General features: G+C 41.2%; 1 protein-coding gene across 1 annotated transcript in view; it reads right to left on the reverse strand.

Annotated features, from left to right (window-relative positions):
• Positions 1-6585: 6585 nt before the first annotated feature.
• LOC134601935 (vitelline membrane outer layer protein 1 homolog) overlaps positions 6586-21726 on the reverse strand; it is a 39048-nt gene continuing 23907 nt past the window's right edge. Inside the window, exons 2-3 of the mRNA XM_063446441.1 lie at positions 14035-14147; positions 6586-7306 (exon numbers count right to left, since the gene is read on the reverse strand). Coding sequence (XP_063302511.1) covers positions 7015-7306; positions 14035-14147 — 405 coding nt within the window. The 3' untranslated portion in view covers positions 6586-7014. The remainder of the gene's footprint in view (positions 7307-14034; positions 14148-21726) is intronic.

Raw genomic sequence — 21726 nt, forward strand, 5'->3', positions numbered from 1 at the left:
TGCCTCATGAAGTTTCTGAAGCCGGTCACGGCGCAATGAAGAGCAAAGGGTATCCGCTGTCGCATACCTAGACGACTTACTGACCTTTTGCAAATCTAATTCCTGTCTACGTTTACAGACAAGATTTATGTTTACAGTTTCGGGAATTGTTGAGATTCATAGTGAACAGAGAGGAGTCGGTTTGATCCCAGTTCCGAGTGATTCAGTTCCTCTACTTCGGAATAGATTCCACCTTGGGCGGATTACACCTTCCCACATCATTGATAGCGACGATTTGTAAGGAAATTCGACGGGTACGGCGGAAAGGCACCATAACCCTTTGACTATTTCCCAGGACCGCTTCACTACCGGGCCAGACAGCGGCTGAAAGCGCACTGCCTGAGATCCGGACACACCTATGAAATTGGGATCAGAATAGCGAAGACTTCGATAGTACTCATTACCATGGACACCAGGTATTCCCCGAAATAACTTATCCGCATGGAACACCTGGAGTCGCTGTTGTATGGGAAGGGACTGCGATCCCTTTATTACCCCTATCTCCTCGATGCTGAATCTTTATCATACCTTTTCGCTGCAGAACGATCAGACTGTTCAATTAACTGGATACGTTCCGCGATTTCGACGACGCATAGTATGATTCACGACACTCCGGTCGATCAGGAGTCGCTTTCTGCATGGTATCAAACTGTCCAGAACCATGTGTCAAAGTATCACTGTTGTGGGACTTTGATTTGGTTCTTTTGGAACTAGTCAGATAACACGGTCCTATCCCTCCGTCCGCCATAGTCACGTTACTTGTTCTTTTCGGTATCAACGGAAGCAAATGATTTCTACGGTGTCTCATAGAACTAAATCTTGTCCACGTCCGTACCTTACCCTGTTTCCCAGTCTTTGTGCAGTTAAAGTGGTACTTCGTTACTTGGAGATCACGACAACACTTAGATTGTCACATTCAGGACATCTGCTGGTCTTATACCAACCATACAAGCCAGTTACCATGAACACTCTGTCTAGACGGGTTCATTGGTTATCGCTAGCGGGGGTGGAGACGTGTTTTGAGTACTCATTCGGTACGAGGCGCGGCTGCTTCTCAGGCCTTCACTGGGGGGCCCTCTATTTTACAGCGACGAATTGGACACGGATAGACTACTTTCGTATATTTATTTTCGTCAACCACACATGCATCCTTCTCGCTCAGACCACAGCTTTAAAAATGCAAAACATGAAGCCTCCTGTCATGTGATAAAATTGTAGATTATGCTAACGTAGTGTACCTATAATCTAAATTTTAATAATGACAGGAGGCGAGTATTTTCCCTCCCTGTTTCCCTCCCTATACTCTGGAAAATTGTAATATACTGGTTTGTCATTTTCTCAATGTAATTATAAGGTTTTGGTATTTCAGTATATTTATGGGATGCTTATCTGGTTGACGTGTTAGATCCGTGTTGGTTACGGAGTATACTATGGCTGTTTAATGTTTCAGTATATTAACTTAATATAAACATAGATACGTATAGTACTGGATAGTACTGGACAACAGTTTGTTTCCATACCCTTTCACGTATTTCGGTTCTTTTCAGCATAATCATCGTAGATGGATTCGACAAGATAAAGCTGGAAGGTTTCAAGTTCAGTTTCAAGTTATGTGCTACACGTTACTCAGGACTGTTATTTGAATTCCCTGATGTTATAATGGACTGTTTTTCGCATCAAAGAAATAGGAAGTAATGTGTCTGTCAGGGCTTTATATATGGATGTGATGCCTGTTACTGATTGGTTTAAAGTTTATTGATTGACTTGTGCTGCTGGAGGCATAAAGTAAAGAAAGTTTTATGCAAACTATTCGCCTCCTGTCATTATTAAAATTAAGATTATAGGTACACTACGTTAGCATAATCTACAATTCAAATACAATTTTTTTTGCATGACTCTGCCCCTGGCCACACCCCCACTCACAACCCTAAAATATTTCTTTAAATCCATTCCCTTCCCCTGTGGGCTCAGAGAACACACATTCACTCTAACATATTCAAATCCTCCCATCAAAGACTTCTTAATGAGAAGCCTTTGATTGGACCTCGGTGCGGCTCTCATGACATCAGACGGGGAGCATCACCTCACACTGAATTGAGGTAAGTTTAAATTTCTTTAAAAACACTCTTTGAGCGTTTATTTTGGGACATGTAAAATAATGACAATAGGGTATTATTCTATATCCTACAAAAAGGACTGGAGAAACCCTTGAACAAACAGTATGTCCTTTGAAATCCCCTCTCACCACTCGTTTTTGTGATCAATGTCTCTTCTTTTACTTCTCAAGCCATTCAGGTCATCATATATTTTCATTGCCTCCACTCTATCCTTAATTCTCTTTCCATAACCAGTTTCCCGCCGTCTCATGTGGTCTTGCCAGTATCAATATGGATTTGCCAAGTTAAGCCACTCTAATGGAGGGTCAATGGTTAGCCTCTTAAGGACGGTGGGCATGCTATGCCGTCCTTAAAGGGGTGGACTTAAACAATGGAGGATGGCATAGTATGCCTAGATGTCCCCTGCCAACCCGCCGCCATAAACTTTCCTGGACCGCCGATCTGAGACAATCCCGGTAGGGGGGGACAGTTTCCCTGCAGCAGCGCTAGCCACTTTGGCCCTCCAGGGCCATGTGATCACCTTTGCACAAATAAAGAGAATATTGCACAAGACTACAAGCCCTCTGAATGCATTTCTCTGGGATGTTATATATACAAATTCTACATATGAAAGGCAGAGCCTGTAGTTGTGGGAGGGGATATTGCTATAAATACACAGGTCAACCCCTTCCTTTGGGCTGAGACTGTCTGGTTCAAACATCATCAACACAAACTGCCTCCAGCGAAGCTGGTCTTGGCCTAGTGTGGCCCAGGCAAGTGTTCATATTACCTCTCTCTAGTAAAGAGCTTTCTACCTCATGGGGCACCGCCACGTCCGGCCCAGGCAGGTATTCATTTTACCTCACTCTAGTAAAGAGCTTCCTCCCTCGAAGCTCATGGGGCACTGCCGTGCCCGGCCCAGGCAAGGATTCATTTTACCTCACTCTAGTAAACAGCCTCCACCTTAGAAGCTCATGGGGCACCGCTGTGTCTGGCCCAGCCGCGGCTGTTACTGTTCGCACATTTTTATTTATTTTTTCTTTCTCTACAAACTGTATGTTTGTTCATTCGGATATGGCAAATTTCACCACTAATGCAAATTCAGCCTATCTCAATCGTGCATAGCATTACAGCGAAGCCTTAATTAGGTTCATGCGTTTACTTACTGTTTAAAACTTTATCAACTTTTATCATGCAATTTGGTCTAAATTTATTTCAGGCCCAAATTTGGGCCTATACATGTGGTTGAGGAGATATAAACTTTTATATACATTCTCTTTACACAATAAAACTTAAAAATTATGCATCCTGTTTCAAGGGGAATATCTTCTAAAAGTCTTCTTACTAAACAAACTTAAACTCATAAAATGGATTGTGCATTTCAGTTGCCACCCTATTTTTTTATTTCTTTTCTTTTCATTCCGGTGATCCAAACCCCCACAGGATTTGGTAAACATTGCAGTCAAACAATAAAACGGCAGTATGCTTTGGTACAGTAGTTGCATACCTTTTGGATATACAAATGTTATGTACATTTTCGGTACTTTCTGTGTATTGTGAACTAGCCCAACCTGTATGTGGTTAAGATACTACTTTGTTGGTGGTTAATTCCGCAGCCTACGTGCCGCTCTATGTAGGTATGTTCCCTGAAGACTACTATGGAGCTGCGTTTTGGGTGCTTTAACCCCTTGTGTAGTGCTGCCTGTGCGGACACCAGGTTTTCTGGGAAATTCCAGCTCTGGTTGGATGTAAGGACTCCTATAGAGAGGAGAAAGAGAAGAGGGTTTACTCAAGACAGGTGTAATGCCGCTGTTGGTTGGGGTGGGGGTAGATGGCATTGGAGAGTGTCCCTATGGGTTTTGCTCGTTTCAGGCTGTGTAGGTGCAAGGTTTCTATTATGACTACGGATCCCCTTTGTCATGGGGTTCATACGTCTGGGGCTGCAGTACTTATATACGCAATCCCCTCTAGCCATTCGTTCCATTTTCCCCAGGCAGCCAGTTTTTTGCTGTGTCTATCAAAACTCTCATGAGCCATCTTTTCATACTGGCTGTTAAGCGATATCTGTTGGATCACTTCCCCTACGGGGGGCTATAGTGGATTTCCACCTCCAAGATCGGAGTGTTTCTGCAGCAACACTAAGATCTTGCGAGAGGAATCCGGCGGAGCTCCCCGGGTCCTCTCCTGCCTCCCTCCATGCTGGCCCATGGAGGCTTAGAGCAGAGCCGGCGCTCGGATAGCGCCGGCTCTGCATGAGCTGACGGGGGAGTTCTTTATCTTCCCTGCTGGTGTCAATCCATAGGCATGCCGCGGGGATTACGGTGTGCCCAGGCACACCCCGTGCGCATGCCTGTGGTGAGATCATTCCTTCAAACCTGCAAATACGTGTGTGATAGTCAAGGTGACTAATTGGCTTTACAACCCATATCGGCAAATATGTAGGACAGAGAATCTCGGCTGTTAGAAGGTGGCTCAATTTTTGGTGTATCAACTTGATCTATGTGCTCAGATTTTTCAGTAGGCAAAGTAGGCTCCTTCGTGCAAGTGCATGTCCTTTTATCCCTGGCTTTTAGATTGAGATATTAAATCAGGGATAGGCAACCTTCGGCACTCCCCATAATGCTCTTACACCCATAATGCTGGCAAAGCATCATGGGAGGTGTAGTCCAAAACATCAGGAGTGCCGAAGGTTGCCTATGCCTGTATTAGATCTTTGGCCAATCACAAAAAAAAAAATTGTAGTGAACAGGTGGTGTATAGCCAATGGCAATCAATAGTCAATACTAGGTTGAGTGGATGGCATAAAATTTTCCAAGCCACGGGGCCACACTGCTCCCAGTTGCCATTACAGTTGTTCTTCTAAAAAAAGTATTTCTACCGCTGTGCTCCAAGACCAGTTTACAGAGGTAGAAAAGTGGATCGCAAAAAACAAACTCTTCCTAAACACTAATACAACTGTCACAATGATCACCGCAATTGTTGAACGACCTCCCGCACACTTTCAAATCTTACCTAAGCCTAAAGTCCTTTAAGAAATCCCTCTCTACATAACTAAAGACCCAGGACATACTTGAAAACGTGAGAAATCTCAATGTATCTTTCCTGGTAAAATATTTTATAAATAAATATATTTCAAAGCTGTCAGGGATAAGAGCTGTTTTATAAATGTATGCTTTCATGAATTATATGAACAGATAATGTATATTTATACAGTATTTCTGATGAGCTAATTTCTTGGCATATTCAAGTTTCAATAAGTTTCTGATTATAATGCGTGCTCCTACCCCCAACACTCTCAGCTTATCAGTGCCATCCGGAGCTATACTTCTAGTCCTTCTCCATCAGTTTCTTGCTTTCACTCAAATAGTCAGCTTTAAAAAAAATGACTGTGCACAGTAAACAGCAAACTCCAAAGGGCAGTACCTACTGTACCTACAGTCACAAGCAGACTTCTCGGTTACCTCGTTTTTTTTCAATGACCGTATTTACATTGAAAAAACATTAGCGACTGAAGACCCATTTTAATTTTGATACATTTAACAACGGGCCATTCTCTGCACATAGAAAGGATCTGCGTAGAACCATTTATTTGAACAATATTGCGTTCCCATGTCTCCCTTCATGCCAACCCTTTATCCAATAAAAAACACATTCCAATTTTAGTAGAATTGTAGATGCGGTGTGAGTGGCCATAGGAGTGCACATCGCTCAGCTGACATTTCTGTAAGGTATACAATATAAACATTTGGACTTCTGTTATCCCATACTATGGCAAGGCTTCCAGTTACTAAAGGGTGTTACTGATTTAATGCCACGTGGTTATATGATTCTGTGGATCTCTTCTACGTGGTTCACTTGAAGCTCCGAGACACACAAGATCTTAAAACTGGTATTAATCAATATCTTTATTAAAAGCTTTGACGTTTTAGCTTGCAGAAAAGCTATGATTATTTTGTTTCCTTTTAATATTTTTTTTTTTCTCCAACTTTGTCAGAATATTTATTTTTGTTTTTTTCGTTTGACATAACATGGACACCTTTACTTATCAACCAAGATCAGTTTTAAATCTCCCCTAATCGAGCCATTCTTCCTTCCGAACCTTCTTAGCTAAAAGAGCTATCTATGCACCATAACCACTACAAATAACTGCAATGCTTGTGGTACAATAGGTCTTCAGGTGCTGTCTCAAGTTAGTGTCATATCATGTTTCTGTGGTTTACAAAAGCTGGGGTACTCCCATCATCTAAAGCTAGGTGTCTCTGGTATACTGGGCCTGGCACCATAACCACTACAATTAACTGCTTTTAAAGTGTGATTACCCCATTTTATTTCTTTATGAAATCTACAATTGGATCAGCCCTCAAAAATAGAAACAAACATTCCACCTTTTCAATTTCAACATTCATATTCAAAATGTAACAATATAATGAATGCACATCGAAAGTACCTGTTAGATGTCACGATAAGACAATTGATTTTAATGCAGCCCTTCTAAGTATCTGCAAGATTTTAACGCTAGATATTACTGGAGCTTATCAATTTTACAAGATTGATAAATTGGATAACTTTTAGAAATTTTAAATTGTGTATAGGAGAGAATTATGGTCTAAGCAAACATTCATATAGTCCAGTTACACTGACTAGCAGTGTGTCAGTTCCGATGTGTTCCTTTAAATTTAGCCTGCCCTTTTTCAGATAAAGCTCAGATTCGATACTGTGTAGATTTAAGGTGCGATTTGTGTGAAGATTTACATTTCCTACCACTGCCACTAAACACGTTTCCCAATATTCAGCGGATGTGCCAAGTTACCTTAGAAATCAGATATCCCAAAAACCATCAAAGACCCTGTTGGGAAGAATGGCACTGAATCTTTTCACGTTAGCAACATAAAAAGCGGACGTCATTCAGAGCTGTGTCATCGCCTAAAAGACCTTGTTTTTCTTGAACCTTGGTTTGTATCCCGCAGATTCCATTGTCACAACGATTACTCCATGCACCATAAGAACCCCAAATCAGCCCTTCTCCTTCCAAATACTCTCCTTTCGAACACATAACATTGATGTTGTTCACCGCTGTTTTATCACCCACAGTTTTGTGTTCTTCAACTCTTAGAGTAAATGCCACTATAAAACCCCGTAGACACCAACGGATGGGCTTCCATTCTCCCCAGCTGTAGAAGACAATAACAGGTTAGAGTTGGGCAGCAATTTTAAAGTACTTATTCCTTAGCCTCTGTAACCTGAGAAATGAATGACTAAAACAGTTATAAAAGACCTAATTATAAAGATATATTGCAGCTTCATGAGCTACTTACTTGGGGAAATACTTCCATCTCGAGTTCTCTGCAGTACAAGGCTAAATAGGGTCCTGAGATGAGGCACCTGTGACAGGGAGGGGTGCAAAACATGGGCGTCCGCAGGAATTTTTCCAGGGGAGGGCATAATTGTAATGACATCTATGCTTGGTCCCTTTTTGACAGTGTCATGAAGGAGAGGAGCATAGTCATTATCACATAAAGCCAGGGTGAATAGCGTTTTCACAATTATGTTGTCAGGAAAACATGTTTGTATTCTTGACACTATAGTGTTCCTTTAAGCAAATTAAAGGAACATTCTGGTCACCATAACAACTTCATCCAAATGAAAATGCTATGATGCCAGGAAGCCCCTGGGTGCTCTTTCCTTTAAGGGGTTAAATTGCTCTCAAATGGTTAACCCCAAAGGCTTCCTCCAGCTCCAGATCTACAGGTCGCTCAGTGGTATTCAGCTTCTGAAACGGAGTGTCAGGAAGTGCAGATTGACGTAAGGCATGGGTGCGTCAGATTGGCTAGAGTGGTCAGTTGACGCTCTAAACCAATCACTAGTTCCCGGTTCATAAAAATGTTTTACTTTTTTATGAATGGGGAGCTACTGATTGGCTTAGAGTGCCAGCTGACCGCTCTAGCCAATGAGCGACACCCCTCCCCAGCGGCACTCTGTGTTTCCTGACACTCAGTAAATAAAAGTGAACACATTAACACTGATATTTTTTTTTTTTTTTTTACCTGGGGAGATGAGAAGGTCAAAAGTTTCCCTGCCAGGCCCAGGTACCAAAGCCTTATAATGTGGTGTCCAGAATAAAGTGGCGGGTTCACTTCACTTGTTCTTTCTGCTCCAATCTCCTTTTCTTCTCCTTCATTTGACACAGTCTTCTTTTTATTCTGATACTGTCTTCTCTCCCCCTTTGCTCCTTCTGCTCCTTTACCTCTCTGCTACTTTCTGCTCCTTTCTCTTTCTGATTCCTTTCTGCTCCTTGCAGACCCTTTCTGCTCCTTCTCCTACTTTACCTTTGTGCTCCTTCTGATTATTTCTGCTCCTTTACCTTTATGCTCATTCTGTCCCTTTCTGCTCTTTGCAGACCCTTCCTTCCCCTTGCAGACCCTTCCTACTCCTTGCTGCCCCTTGCAGACCCTTCCTGCACATTTGTGCTCATTCTGTCCCTTCCTGCTCCTTGCTGCCATTTTCAGCTCATTGCTGACCCTTTCTGCTCCTTCTACTTTACCTTTGTGCTGCTTTACCTTCCTGCTCCTTGCTGCCCCTTCCTGCTCATTTGTGTTCCTTTCTGCTCCTTCTCCTACTTTACCTGTTGTGCTCCTTGATGTCCCTTCTAGCTCCTTGATGTCCCTTCCTGCTCATTTCTGTTCCTTCTTTCTGCTCCTTCACTTACTTTACCTTCCTGCTCCTTGCTGACCCTTCCTGTAGGCTGTCTCCCCCATCCCTTACTTCCCTGATCTATAGGCTATCTCTGCCCCCATGCCTCACTTCCCTAATCTATAGGCTATCTCTGCCCCCATGCCTCACTTACCTGATCTGTAGGCTCTCTCTGCCCCCCATGCCTCACTTACCAGATCTGAAGGCTCTCTCTGCCCCTCCATTCCTCACTTACCTGATCTGTAGGTTCTCTCTGCCCCCATGCCTCACTTCCCTAATCTATAGGCTATCTCTGTCCCCCATACCTAACTTACCTGATCTGTAGGCTCTCTCTGCCCCTCCATTCATCACTTACCTGATCTGTAGGCTCTCTCTGCCCCTCCATGCCTCACTTCCCTGATCTGTAGGCTGTCTCTGGCTGTATGTGTTGCTCCCCTGCGGATTCAGTCAGGAGAAAGAAGCAGGCATAAGCTGTAGCTTCCTATCCCTGTCTCTCTCCACTGTAGCTGTAGCTTCCTATCCCTGTCTTTCAATCACACGAAAAATAGCAGAACAAGCTGAAATATCCGGGGGGGGGGCAAGTACCCCCACTTGTCCCCCCCCCCCCCCGCCCGTGTACGCCCATGGTGCAAAACCAAGGAGTTGGCTAAACTCCCAAATATATATATATATATGAGAAAACAGGGGGCTGGCTGCACTCACCTTTAACATGCATAAATAGGGTGCTGCTGGGAGCCAATTTATACAATAAAAAAGGAAATCCACCGCACTCCCTTATCCACTAAACAGCAACTTCGGTGCTGACAGATTTTGTTAGTCACGGGTGCCTCATCCCAGGACCCTCTTTAGCCTTGTACTGCAGAGAACTCCAGATGGAATTTTTTCCCCAAGTAAGTAGCTCATTTAGCAGACATTTGGCTGTTAGAGTAGGACCTGCCAAAGATGGGGTACATTGACGTTGTGGCAGGCTTATGCAATGTATGATCATATAATGTAACTAAACCCCCATTATTTTTTGCCTAGATTACGTGTTTTTTAAAAAACGAACAAAATTTTAAAGCACCGAAGTTGCTGTTTAGTGGATAAGGGAGTGCGCTGGATTTTCTTTTTTATAATGGCTCTTAGCACCAAACAGGCCCGGACTGGCCATCGGGCAAACCGGGCAAATGCCCGGTGGGCCGGGGTGGCCAGGAGCCAAAGTCCGGCAGGGGAAGTCCCAGGATCTCCCCTGCCGGTCCTTAGGGTTAAGGAAAATATAACCTTAACATTAAAATCACCCCTATCCCTAAAATATTAAATTACAGGTCATTACAACAAAATGGGATCAGGGAGAAGGGGATGCCGAGCAGGAAGACACTTGGACATTGAAAAAAAGAGGGAAAAACCACCACTAGGTATTTTTAACCTCTCCAATAAAGTATTAACGAATAAAGAATTAGAAGTCCTCGATAAGGGCCTAAAATTCGCACCAACTAACTCCAATAAACCATTTAATACTTTCATAGACATCCATAAATTCATTCGGAAACTTTGTTTGAAGAAACACTTAAAAAAATTCCCCATTAATGAATCAAGAGAGACTAACAGTGACAATTTTATACACACAAATTTGAAAGATAAATCTCAGTTTTTTCCCAAAAACCACATTAGCGGTGAAATGAAGGTTTTTGAGAAATTGGTCACTAATGATGTGAGACGGATATCCAAAAAGAAAAGAAATAACTTAAATTATTCCCAAACTAAAGCGCTGAGAGATCTTCAACAAGATCACAATATTGTTATTAAGCCAGCAGACAAGGGTGGGGGCATCGTTGTGCTGAATTTTGCGGACTACATGGAGGAGGTATACAGACAGCTCAACGATGCCTCCACCTATACCAAACTTAAAGTGGACCCTACTCCAGAAATAAGAAAGAAATATACATCATTATTAAGTAAGGGTATGGAAGATGGAATCCTCAACAAGCAGGAATATAAATATCTAAATGTCTCGGTATGCCGTATACCAGTTCTCTACATCCTCCCAAAAATCCACAAGGATACAAAAAAAAAACCCCTGGAAGGCCCATAGTATCCGGGATAGGCTCCCTACTAAGTAGGCTATCTGAATATGTAGATAAACTACTTCAACCTTTGGTGATATCTCAACCATCCTATCTCAGGGACTCTACACAACTAATAAAGACCTTACAGAATATCCAAATGGGAAGAGGACTACTATCTGGTCACATGTGATGTGACCAGTTTATATACTATCATTTCCCACGAGTTAGGCTGCACGGCTGTCAAGCATTTTTTGACGCATAGTAATAAGTTTGCTGAGAGCCAGATTAATTTCATCATAGATAGTATCCATTTGATTCTTACCAACAATTTTTTTTGGTTTGATGGTTCCTTTTTTTTACAGTTAGTCGGTACTGCGATGGGGACCAGATTCGCTCCCAGCTATGCTAATCTCTTTATGTCTCACTGGGAGGGGACCTTCCTCCCAGCTCGAGACATTATGGGAGCGGGTCTGGTCCTCTATCGCAGATATATCGACGACATCTTCTTTATATGGAAGGGGTCCAGAGTGTCCTTGGATCTCTTCCTGGAGGGCCTTAATGACAATCAGAACAACATCATTCTGACTAGTCAAATTAGCCAAACATCAGTCCAGTTCTTGGATTTGGACATCTATGTCTCACACAATCATATTTCCACCAGAACTTATTTCAAACCAGTGGATGTCAATGGGTACATTGACACCACGAGTTGTCATCACGATCCGTGGTTGCGCAATGTACCCAAGAGCCAATTTAACCGTATTTTTAAAAATTGTAGTGACATCAAAGAATATGAAGAACAGGCGGGACGTTAGAAAAATTTCTTCATTGAAAAGAAATATGATCCAAGTATCTTGGACCAACAAATTCAAGAAACCGGACAGCTAAATAGAGAGTCCCTATTGGAATATAAGGATAAACAAATAACTAAACAAACAGAGGAGCCTCTTCTAATTTTAGACTATAGCGGTGACGCTAAACACATAAAATCTATTATCCAGAAGTACTGGTACATTCTGAGAACCGATGAGGGCCTCAATAACATCATTGGTGAAAAACCAAAAATTATATATAGGGGCACTAAAAATCTACAAACGTTGCTGGTTAGAAACCACATAAAAACACATACCGCTAATACCAACGCTTTTAACCAAAAACATGGCTTTTACCCATGCAAAATGTGCACAGCCTGTAAAAGAACTAAATTTAAGAAAGATACACAAACTAAATTTATCTCCAATATATCCAAAAAGGAATATAAGATCAATTCTATTCTTACTTGTCATTCTAGTAATGTGATATACCTCCTCTGGTGCCCCTGTGGATTCCAGTATGTGGGAATGACTACGAGGACTTTAAAAACCCGCATGCTGGAACACTTGGGCAATATACAGAGGGGGCATACCAAACACAGTGTCTCTGCACATTTCGCACAATGCCACAACAGTGACCCTTCATGTGTCAATTTCACTGCTATTGCTCAAAAGAAAAAAGATTGGAGGGGTGAAGATAATTTTAAAGAACTCTGTAAAATTGAAAGTAGGTGGATTTTTGAATTGAATACTCTATCCCCCTACGGTCTAAATTTAGATTTTGAGTTGGTAAATTTTTTATAAAACATTTTTTATCTGTTTTAATTTTCATATATATTTTTTATACGTATATTTTTTAAGTTTCCTATAAGACTCTTCTTTTAGTCTTTTTTCCACCCACCAATCTTATTCTATATGGGCTATATTCATACCACCTAGATGGGATCATTCTGTACCATATACCCATATGCTGTTTAATGTATACACATATTTTCTTTTTGTATATATACTACTATACTCCTGCTGTTGCTTTAACATTTTTTATTTTATTGCATTTCAGCAATTATTGTTTATATGGATACATCTCTTAAGATATGATAGATGTCCATCCTTAATAAGATACCTTTCTGCTCTAGCTGGACAAATGTATTAACTAATCTCATACTGATATTGTACTTTGTGTATTCACATTATGTATTTATAATGTCCTTTTATGTACAACATTGCATTATTACCGCTATTTCATATGTTATTGTGCCACTCCCAATATCGCAAGTTTTTTTCTATGTGAGTATGCTAAGAACTATAATAGATGCCCTTTCACAAAATGGAGTCTCCAGCCTCGAATGGGCAACCACACTAAACACAATCAAGCTGGAAAATGAGCGCCGAAATACCGGAAGTGATGCCAGACGCCGGCCACCCGAACTTCCGCCCATGTGACCGGCAATCAAAATAGCGGTGTATTTAAAACGGAACAGCAACCGGATGATTTTATGCACTGATGAAAACTCGGACTGAGTTGAAACGCGTCTGCATGACTGTGATTTCGTGAGTCACCATATGGGACCTGCACAGTTATTATTTTAATTTATATTTATAATAAATCTACATTTTTTACCATCACTCTGCTGCTGTTCCTTCTACCTCTGGGGGATAACATTCAGGACTCTCCAGTAAAGCCTTCTGAGGCACCTTTGGGCACTAAATACAGAGCCTGGCACGGCTCTGGAATCCGTGAGTGTATCCAATTACCTCTGTATTTCTTTCATTGTATGTACAGTCTATACTATGTACCTTTTCTATTATTGTAGGTACTGACTACATGGGACATCCCTTACATATACCTGTACATGCATAAGTATTGTTTTATATCTTTATACACAGGGAGTGTTGTGTGTATTTTGGCACTTGTTGCTTTTAATACCTTCTGTACATTTTGACTTTAGTGTGTTGGGGAACACCTTTCTCACTCCAGTACTGTGTTTTGACTTTTTCTGTGTAAGCGCCATTCACTTCTTTTGTTTTATTGTGTCCATTACAACAAAAACCTTAATAATAATAATTTAGTGGAAATGGTAGGGCAGTAATGATACCAAAGATGTTTTAACTACACGCAACATTCTGATGTGTACTAATAATCAAGGCGTACATACAATTGTATCAAAAACATGGTCCCTCATTCTGACACCATGCAGTTCTGACAAAAACATTTTCTACGACACCTTCCTCAAATTTATCCCCAATAAAACAAAGACGCTTAATGCTATTTTCATGCAAGTTGCAGCACATGGAATCTAGAGTAAGCGTTTTCGAAACTGAAAATCCACCCCATGAGCCAGTTTCTCTAACCTTCCATCTGCTGATTGTCTTGGGTTATTACCAGAAGTGCTGTCTTTCCTCTCGCAGTAGATTCTGATGCCATTTAGTGCCGTATCATCTAATAGATACTGATTTTTCTCTACCTGCATTTAGAGAAGAATACAGGTGAATATTCTAATGTTAGATTAGAGGTTAAAATAAAAAGTGTTAAAAATGTTTAATTTTTTTATTCGTTACTTGGAACAGCTTTGACTTGAGTTAATAAGATACATATGTTTTAAGAAGCCCCAGAACAGGCTTCCTAACTCTGTATTATCATCCAAAGCTATACTTTTCAGATAAGTCTAACTAACATAGCGTATAGTATTGTGTAATACATTGTAACAAAATTTGTATAATTCAATAAAACATGGAATTAATACCCTACTATGCTGACCTCTAAAATACCATAAATTTAAAAAGCTAAAAATAATATGTATATACTATACCTTTACAGAGAGCCCCCTGGCACTGGTATTTTTTGGACAAACGTCTAGGGGTCCCCATATCCCATCTCCTCCACCATTAGTCACAGAAATGGTGTTTGATATGTTTTTTTGGTCTTTGTTATCCTTTATTTGTTCATTTCCCTTTATTTTGCAGACAGACAAAAAAAGAATAAACACGAAAAACACAGGCGCCCACATCGTGAATCCACGGAGATATTGGTGGTGATATTGAGATGATGAAGGACAATTCATTCTATTTATATATCTATGTGTAAACATCAGATCACGGGCCACCTTCTCCAGGCATCTGCCATTGGCCGTTCTCCAGAGTGTGTCCACTGCCCATTGTCCTCCCCGGTGTATGTGGAATACAATGTTACATTATTTATATATCTATGTGTAAACATCAGATCACTGGCCACCTTCTCCAGGCATCTACCATTGGCCATTCTCCAGAGTGTGTCCAATGCCCATTGTCCTCCGCTGTGTATGTGGAATACAATGTTACAATGACCTCAATTATACTTGTACAAATGCTTAATAATTCTAAACCTACATTCCCATTAATTTAGTGCTACTATGGATACTCCACTTAACCCATTTAACCCCTTAAGGACAGAGCTTCAGAAGCTTGTCTTTCACTTAATGACAACAGCATTTGTTGCTGTTTGCATTCAACTGCAATTTGCATTTGACTAATTTATTGCACCGACGCATATTATATACCGTTTTTTAAAGGACAGAAAGGGCTTTAATTTGATGTAACATATATATACATAAATGCTTATTTATTATAAAAAAAATACAGAAAAATGCAAAAAAAAAAGAAACATTTTGCACAATTAGTGCAGGTTTGGGAAAGTAATTAAAAATAAATTCATTTAGTTCTGATTTACAGAATATATAAAGGAGTAAAATAAACTTTTAATGTGGAGCGATTTTAGAATTTGTTATGTTTGTCTTGTAAGTAGTGATGTCCCGAACGGTTCGCTGGCGAATAGTTCCTGGCGAACATAGCTTGTTCGCGTTCGCCACAGATATATGCGATGTTCGGTCCGCCCCCTATTCGTCATCATTGAGTAAACTTTGACCCTGTACCTCACAGTCAGCAGACACATTCCAGCCAATCAGCAGCAGACCCTCCCTCCCAGACCATCCCACCTCCTAGACAGCATACAATTTAGATTAATTCTGAAGCTGCATTCATTATTTTTTTTGTGTTTGTGTTTATTATAAATTATCTCCCCCATAGCCAGTAACATGTGTTTATTATACATTATCCTCCCATAGCCAGTAACCTGTGTTTATTATACATTATCTTCCCATAGCCAGTAGCCTGTGTTTATTATACAGTATCCCCCCATAGCCAGTAACCTGTGCTTATTATACATTATCTCCCCCATAGCCAGTAACCTGTGTTTATTATACATTATCCCCCCACAACCAGTAACCTGTGTTTATTATACATTATCCCCCACAACCAGTAACCTGTGTTTTTCATACATTATCCCTCCCATAGCCAGTAACCTGTGTTTTTTTATACATTATCCTCCCATAGCCAGTAACCTGTGCTTATTATACATTATCCCCCACATAGCCAGTAACCTGTGCTTATTATACATTATCCCTCCCAAAGCCAGTAAGCTGTGTTTATTATACATTACCCCCCATAACCAGTAACCTGTGTTTATTATACATTATCCTCCCATAGCCAGTAACCTGCGTTTATTATACATTATCCCCCATAGTCATTTATCGTTGGACCTAGGCAGCATGATGTCTTAGGCCGGCCCAGAGAGTGAATGAGTGAGTGAATAATATAATGTATATGTTCAGAAACATATTAGTAATATATGTAAATCGGGTTCATGCAAAGAGGGTGAAAAGGTATTAAAGAAAAACACACTTATTGCATCAAATTTACAAAGCCAATCTTTTAAAAGCTTTCCTCATTTCTTTCTCGGGATGAGGAATATATCGGTTGTAGACTGAGGATTTCCATCTGCCCAATCTTTTAATAATATGCACTGGAGTGTCAGTGTTGAAGGAGACCGAAGCTGCCCCTATTCTAAATGAAAGACCCGAGACATGGATACAACCCAATCTTAGGAGTAGTGTTCTGATGTAGAAGATGAATTTAGCCGTAGTCAGAGGGATTCAGTGAGCGTAGTGGTGAAATGTGTGTGGCATGACTGAGTGTGGGTAAGTAAGAGTCAAGTATTTGAACTGGGCACTAGTTCTAGGTGGGATAAAGTGGTATAGTGGATGGATGAGTAGTTTGGTTTGTTTTAGAGGTTTGTCGAGAAAGTATATAGTGATCATGATTTTTAGCGATATCCAATATTTTTAAGGTGGTCTCAAACAAACATAAAATGCTATATAAAATTTGTGGGAATATCGAATAGTCGTGTACAGTAAATCAGAGAGGGCTCAGAATATCGAACCATCGATTGGTAACCTGGATGAAGTAGGGGGTCTATCTGTTTTATTAAATTCGCGGTAATATGCTTTTAATGGGATAGGACGTTAGGAAAGGTGTGTGATTGGGATAAGTGGTTGTGGCTGTATTTACCTTATCCTGGGACCGACCTGGCTCCTAAGCATGAGCCGCGCGTGGCTGGATCACTCCTGCCTCCACACGAGCCGCATGCGGCCTGTTCTCCTCTTCTGACTTAGCCGCGTGCACTGACCGCAGTGATCGGTCACGTGGCCCGCCTGACACAAGGAGTACGGCTCGAGTCACAAGCTCGCTCTTAAAGGGGCAGTGGGAGCCTAAAGTTGATTCAGGCTCCCATTGGCCCACGTCATTCCAGCACCCCCACACATGAACGTTTTAGGGGCGTAGGCATGACGTGGGCCAATCAAATGTTAAAGGATATTTAAACTTCCCTAGCCCTATCCACTTTGTCCTATCGTGTTTTCTGTGTCAGTACCCTTTAGTGCGTACCTATTTTGTTTATTTTGGTATTGACCATGGCTTTGTTCTTGACTCTGAATTTATCTTTAACTCTTTCCTGTCTTGTTTGCCCGTGTGACTGATTACCATCTACCTGACCGCTATTAAGCATGTCGGGTCGGTCAGGTAGGAGCAACATTGCTGGGTCATCCCCTTCTGGGGTGAAATTCGCTTGTTGATAGCTGCTTAAAGTGAGATATTGAGGGAGCTCACACGAAGTTCGTCTTTCCTCCATGACAGCTAGGCTCCGCCCCCTGGAAGCTGCATTCTTATTGAGAGGAGGGACAGTGTAGCTGCTGCTGATTTAATAGGGAAATCGATAGCTAGGCTAGTGTATTCAGTGTCCACTTCCTTTCTGATGGACTCATCTGATCTCTGCTGTAAGGACAGCATCCCAAAAAGCCCTTTATAGGGCTAGAACATCAGTCTGCTTTTTTTTTTTTTCCTGTGTAATCTAATTGCAGTTGCCTGCCTGCCAGCGTGTGTGTGTCAGGCTCACAGCGTATACTGTGCCCACTTGCCCAGTGCCACCACTCATATCTGGTGTCACAATAGCTTGCATTTAAAAAAAACAACAGCTTTTTTGACTGTAATATAATAGCAGTCAGTTTCCTTCACACGTGTGCGTTTCAGGACTTGCCAGGGCACAGTGTCACACCAGTGCAACTCATATCTGGTGTAACAGTAGTGTACATTTAAAAAAAAAATACAGGGGGCTTGTTGTCACCTTTCAGGGACCCTTGGTGTTGTACGTGGCTGGGTGGAGGAAGAGACATTCAATGACATCAGTGAGGACAAGGAACGGGACATGGCTAGCTTGGTATCCAACCTTGTGCAAATGGGGAGTTTGCGGTTGTGCAAATGGACTGTTTGCGGTGCGTTAAACGGGGAGTTTGGTCTGTCACTGTGAAGCGGGCGTAACCCTTACACTACCTGATCGATACAGCATCATACCGGATGTTTTAAAGCACGTTATTCCAAACAATTTAGGAATGTTAAGTGATTTATGCCCTTTATGGATTAAAACCAGACTCTGCATCAACTATGTAATTTTCCATGGGAGTTTTGCCATGGATCCCCCTCCGGCATGCCACAGTCCAGGTGTTAGTCCCCTTGAAACAACTTTTCCATCACTATTGTGGCCAGAAAGAGTCCCTGTGGGTTTTAAAATTCGACCTGCCTATTGAAGTCTATGCCGGTTCGCCCGTTCGCGAACATTTGCGGAAGTTCGTGTTCGCAGTTTGCGACATCACTACTTGTAAGCTTAATAGCCATAAAAGAAAACAAAATCACCACACAAAAGTATATATTTATATAAAGTAGACACCACAGGCTATTTACCTGAGGTTGTTTTGACGCTTTCTACGTAGCCATTTCACCACCAACCTGCTAAATATTGGAGTAAAAATGTGTTTTTTTGGGGGTTTTGGCACACAAACTTATAACAAAGAACTTCTCATGTGTATTTTGTAAAGTTGATGTGTGCTATTCCTGTACAAAGTTTTATTTTGTGTTCAGTTACATCTGCTGAGTAAAATGACACCCCCATTGTATGTCTTTGGCACTATTTTGTGAAGCTACAGTGCCAAATAGGAGACCTGTCCTTTTCAGTATTTACAGTCGAATTTTGAGAGACGGATTTAATGAGCCTATGCTTCCATTTGGGTTATTATAGTAGTTTGACTGTTCAAAAAAACCCCACAAAGGCCTACCATTTGTAAAAGTAGACACTCCAGGGTATCTCATAAGGTGCATATTGTGCCTTAACATGCCCTCATTATTTCACCAATATATGCCAAAGTATGTGGTAAAAAGTAATTTGGGGCATTTTTTTACATACCGATTGCATTTTTGCTGGGCATTTTGTATATTTCATATGTGCCACTAAGTTAAAATCCCCAAAATTATGCTCAGCTAAGTCTTCTGAGTAAAAGGACACCCCCATTGTATGTCTTTGGCACTATTTCGTGAAGCTACAGTGCCATACAGGAGACCTGTCCTTTTCAGTATTCACAGTAGAGTTTTGAGAGATGGATTTAATGAGCCTATGCTTCCATTTGGGGTATTATAACAGTTTGACTGTTCACAAAAAAACCACAAAGGCCTACCATTTGTAAAAGTAGACACTCCAGGGTATCTCATAAGGTGCATATTGTGCCTTAGCATGCCCCGGTTTTTCCAATAATATATGCCAAAGTATGTGGTATAAAATAATTTTGGGCATTTTTTTACATACGGATTGCATTTTTGCTAGGCATTTTGTATATTTCATATGTGCCACTAAGTTAAAACCCCCCAAATTATGCTCAGATAAGTCTTCTGAGTAAAAAGACACCCCCAATGAATGTCTTTGGCACTATTTCGTGAAGCTACAGTGCCATATAGGAGACCAAGCCATATCAGTTTTTACCGAACTTTGAATTTTGACGCTGGGCCTATGTGCAATTTCCAAGCATCTTTGCAGGTTTTAAATTCAAACTACCCCACAAAGGCCTACCATTTCTTAAAGTAGACACCCCAGGGTATTTCAAAAGGCATATTATAAACCTTAGAGTGGGATCATTTTTCCGCTAGCTTGTACCAGGTGTAGTGGTAAAAAGCGTTTTTTCTGCCTTTTTGACACACAAAGTGAGTTTGCACAGTATATTTTGCAAACCTTATGTGTACTACCACTGTATAATACTTCATATGTTGCTCAGCTATGTCTGCTGAGTACAAAAATACCCCCGTATGTACCTTTGCCAGGTATATGTGGACATCAGAGGGGCACATTTGGGACACAGCCATTCCATTTTTTTTTTCAAACTTTACATTTTTACGCTGTGCCCATGTCCCATTTTAGAGTATTTTACCAGGCTATATAATCCAAATACCCCATAAAGCCATACCATTTCTTAAAGAAGACATCCCAGGGTATTTCAAAAGGCATACTTTGAACCTTAGCGTTGGATCATTTTTCCGCTAGCTTGTACCAGGTGTAGTGGTAATAAGCATTTTTTTCTGCCTTTTTGACACACAAAGTGAGTTTGCACAGTATATTTTGCAAACCTTATGTGTGATACCACTGTATAATACTTCATATGTTGCTCAACTATGTGGTCTGAGTACAGTAATACCCCCGTATGTACCTTTGCCAGGTATATGTGGATGTTGAAGGGGCACATTTGAGACGCAGCCATTCAGTTTTTTTCTAACTTTGAAGTTTTATGCTGTGTCCATGTTCCAATTTGGAGTAGTTTAGATGGTTGGTTATTGAAACTTCCCCACAAACACATACTATTTATTAACCCCTTTAGACCGGAGGGCGTACAATTACGTCCTTTTTAAAGCGGCTCTAAACGCAGCCGGGCGTAATTGTACGCCCTCCGTTTTTTTTTCACTTACCCGGTCGCCGGCGATCCCACGACGGCGATTGCGGTTGGGGGGACTCCCAGGGAGCCCCCCGCGGCACCTCCATCCTCTTCAGCCCCCCCGGGCCATGTGAGAGTGAGGTCCTTGCGAGGACCTCACAATCACATGGCCAGGATAGCTGGCTGCAGCAATGCCAGCAGGGGGACTAACTGTAATGACAGTTAGTCCCCCTGCTGGCTAAATTCAAATAAACAACAGTTAAAATAAGTGTAAAAAAAAAATATATATACTCAGATCATATATATATTATATATATGATCTAAGTATATATATATTTGTGGTCGTGGCCATATAGCCGTATATGAGATCATAACATATAATAACATATAATAACATAAATACCAATTAGTTGGAATTAGTCGGTTGTGGTGTGCCGAAACCGACAGAGCAGTAGGCCTGTAAAAAGTGGGCCCACCTTAGAGGGTGTTTGTAATAGAGGGAGTGGCGGGTGGGGTGACTCGCCAGACCATTGACGGTAATGTGAGAGTGGATTGGTAGCCCTTTTATAGGGAAACCAAGCCCCTCCCACAACTACAGGCCAAGCCTTTATATTTGTGGTCGTGGCCATATAGCCGTATATGAGATCATAACATATAATAACATATAATAACATAAATACCAATTAGTTGGAATTAGTCGGTTGTGGTGTGCCGAAACCGACAGAGCAGTAGGCCTGTAAAAAGTGGGCAAAAATAAATACCATAAGACATAATACGTTGACCAAACTTTATTTAGATAAGTCACAAAAAGCTAGTCTTAATTCTTTAACAGGATTGGGTATATAAAGAGTATAAGCGGAAGATTTCCAGCGTCCCATTGTTTTGATGATGTGTGGAGGTATGTGGTTAGCAGAGGCTGTGGATGCTG

The sequence above is a fragment of the Pelobates fuscus genome, chromosome 3, assembly GCF_036172605.1.
Source record: "Pelobates fuscus isolate aPelFus1 chromosome 3, aPelFus1.pri, whole genome shotgun sequence".
NCBI lineage: Eukaryota > Metazoa > Chordata > Amphibia > Anura > Pelobatidae > Pelobates > Pelobates fuscus.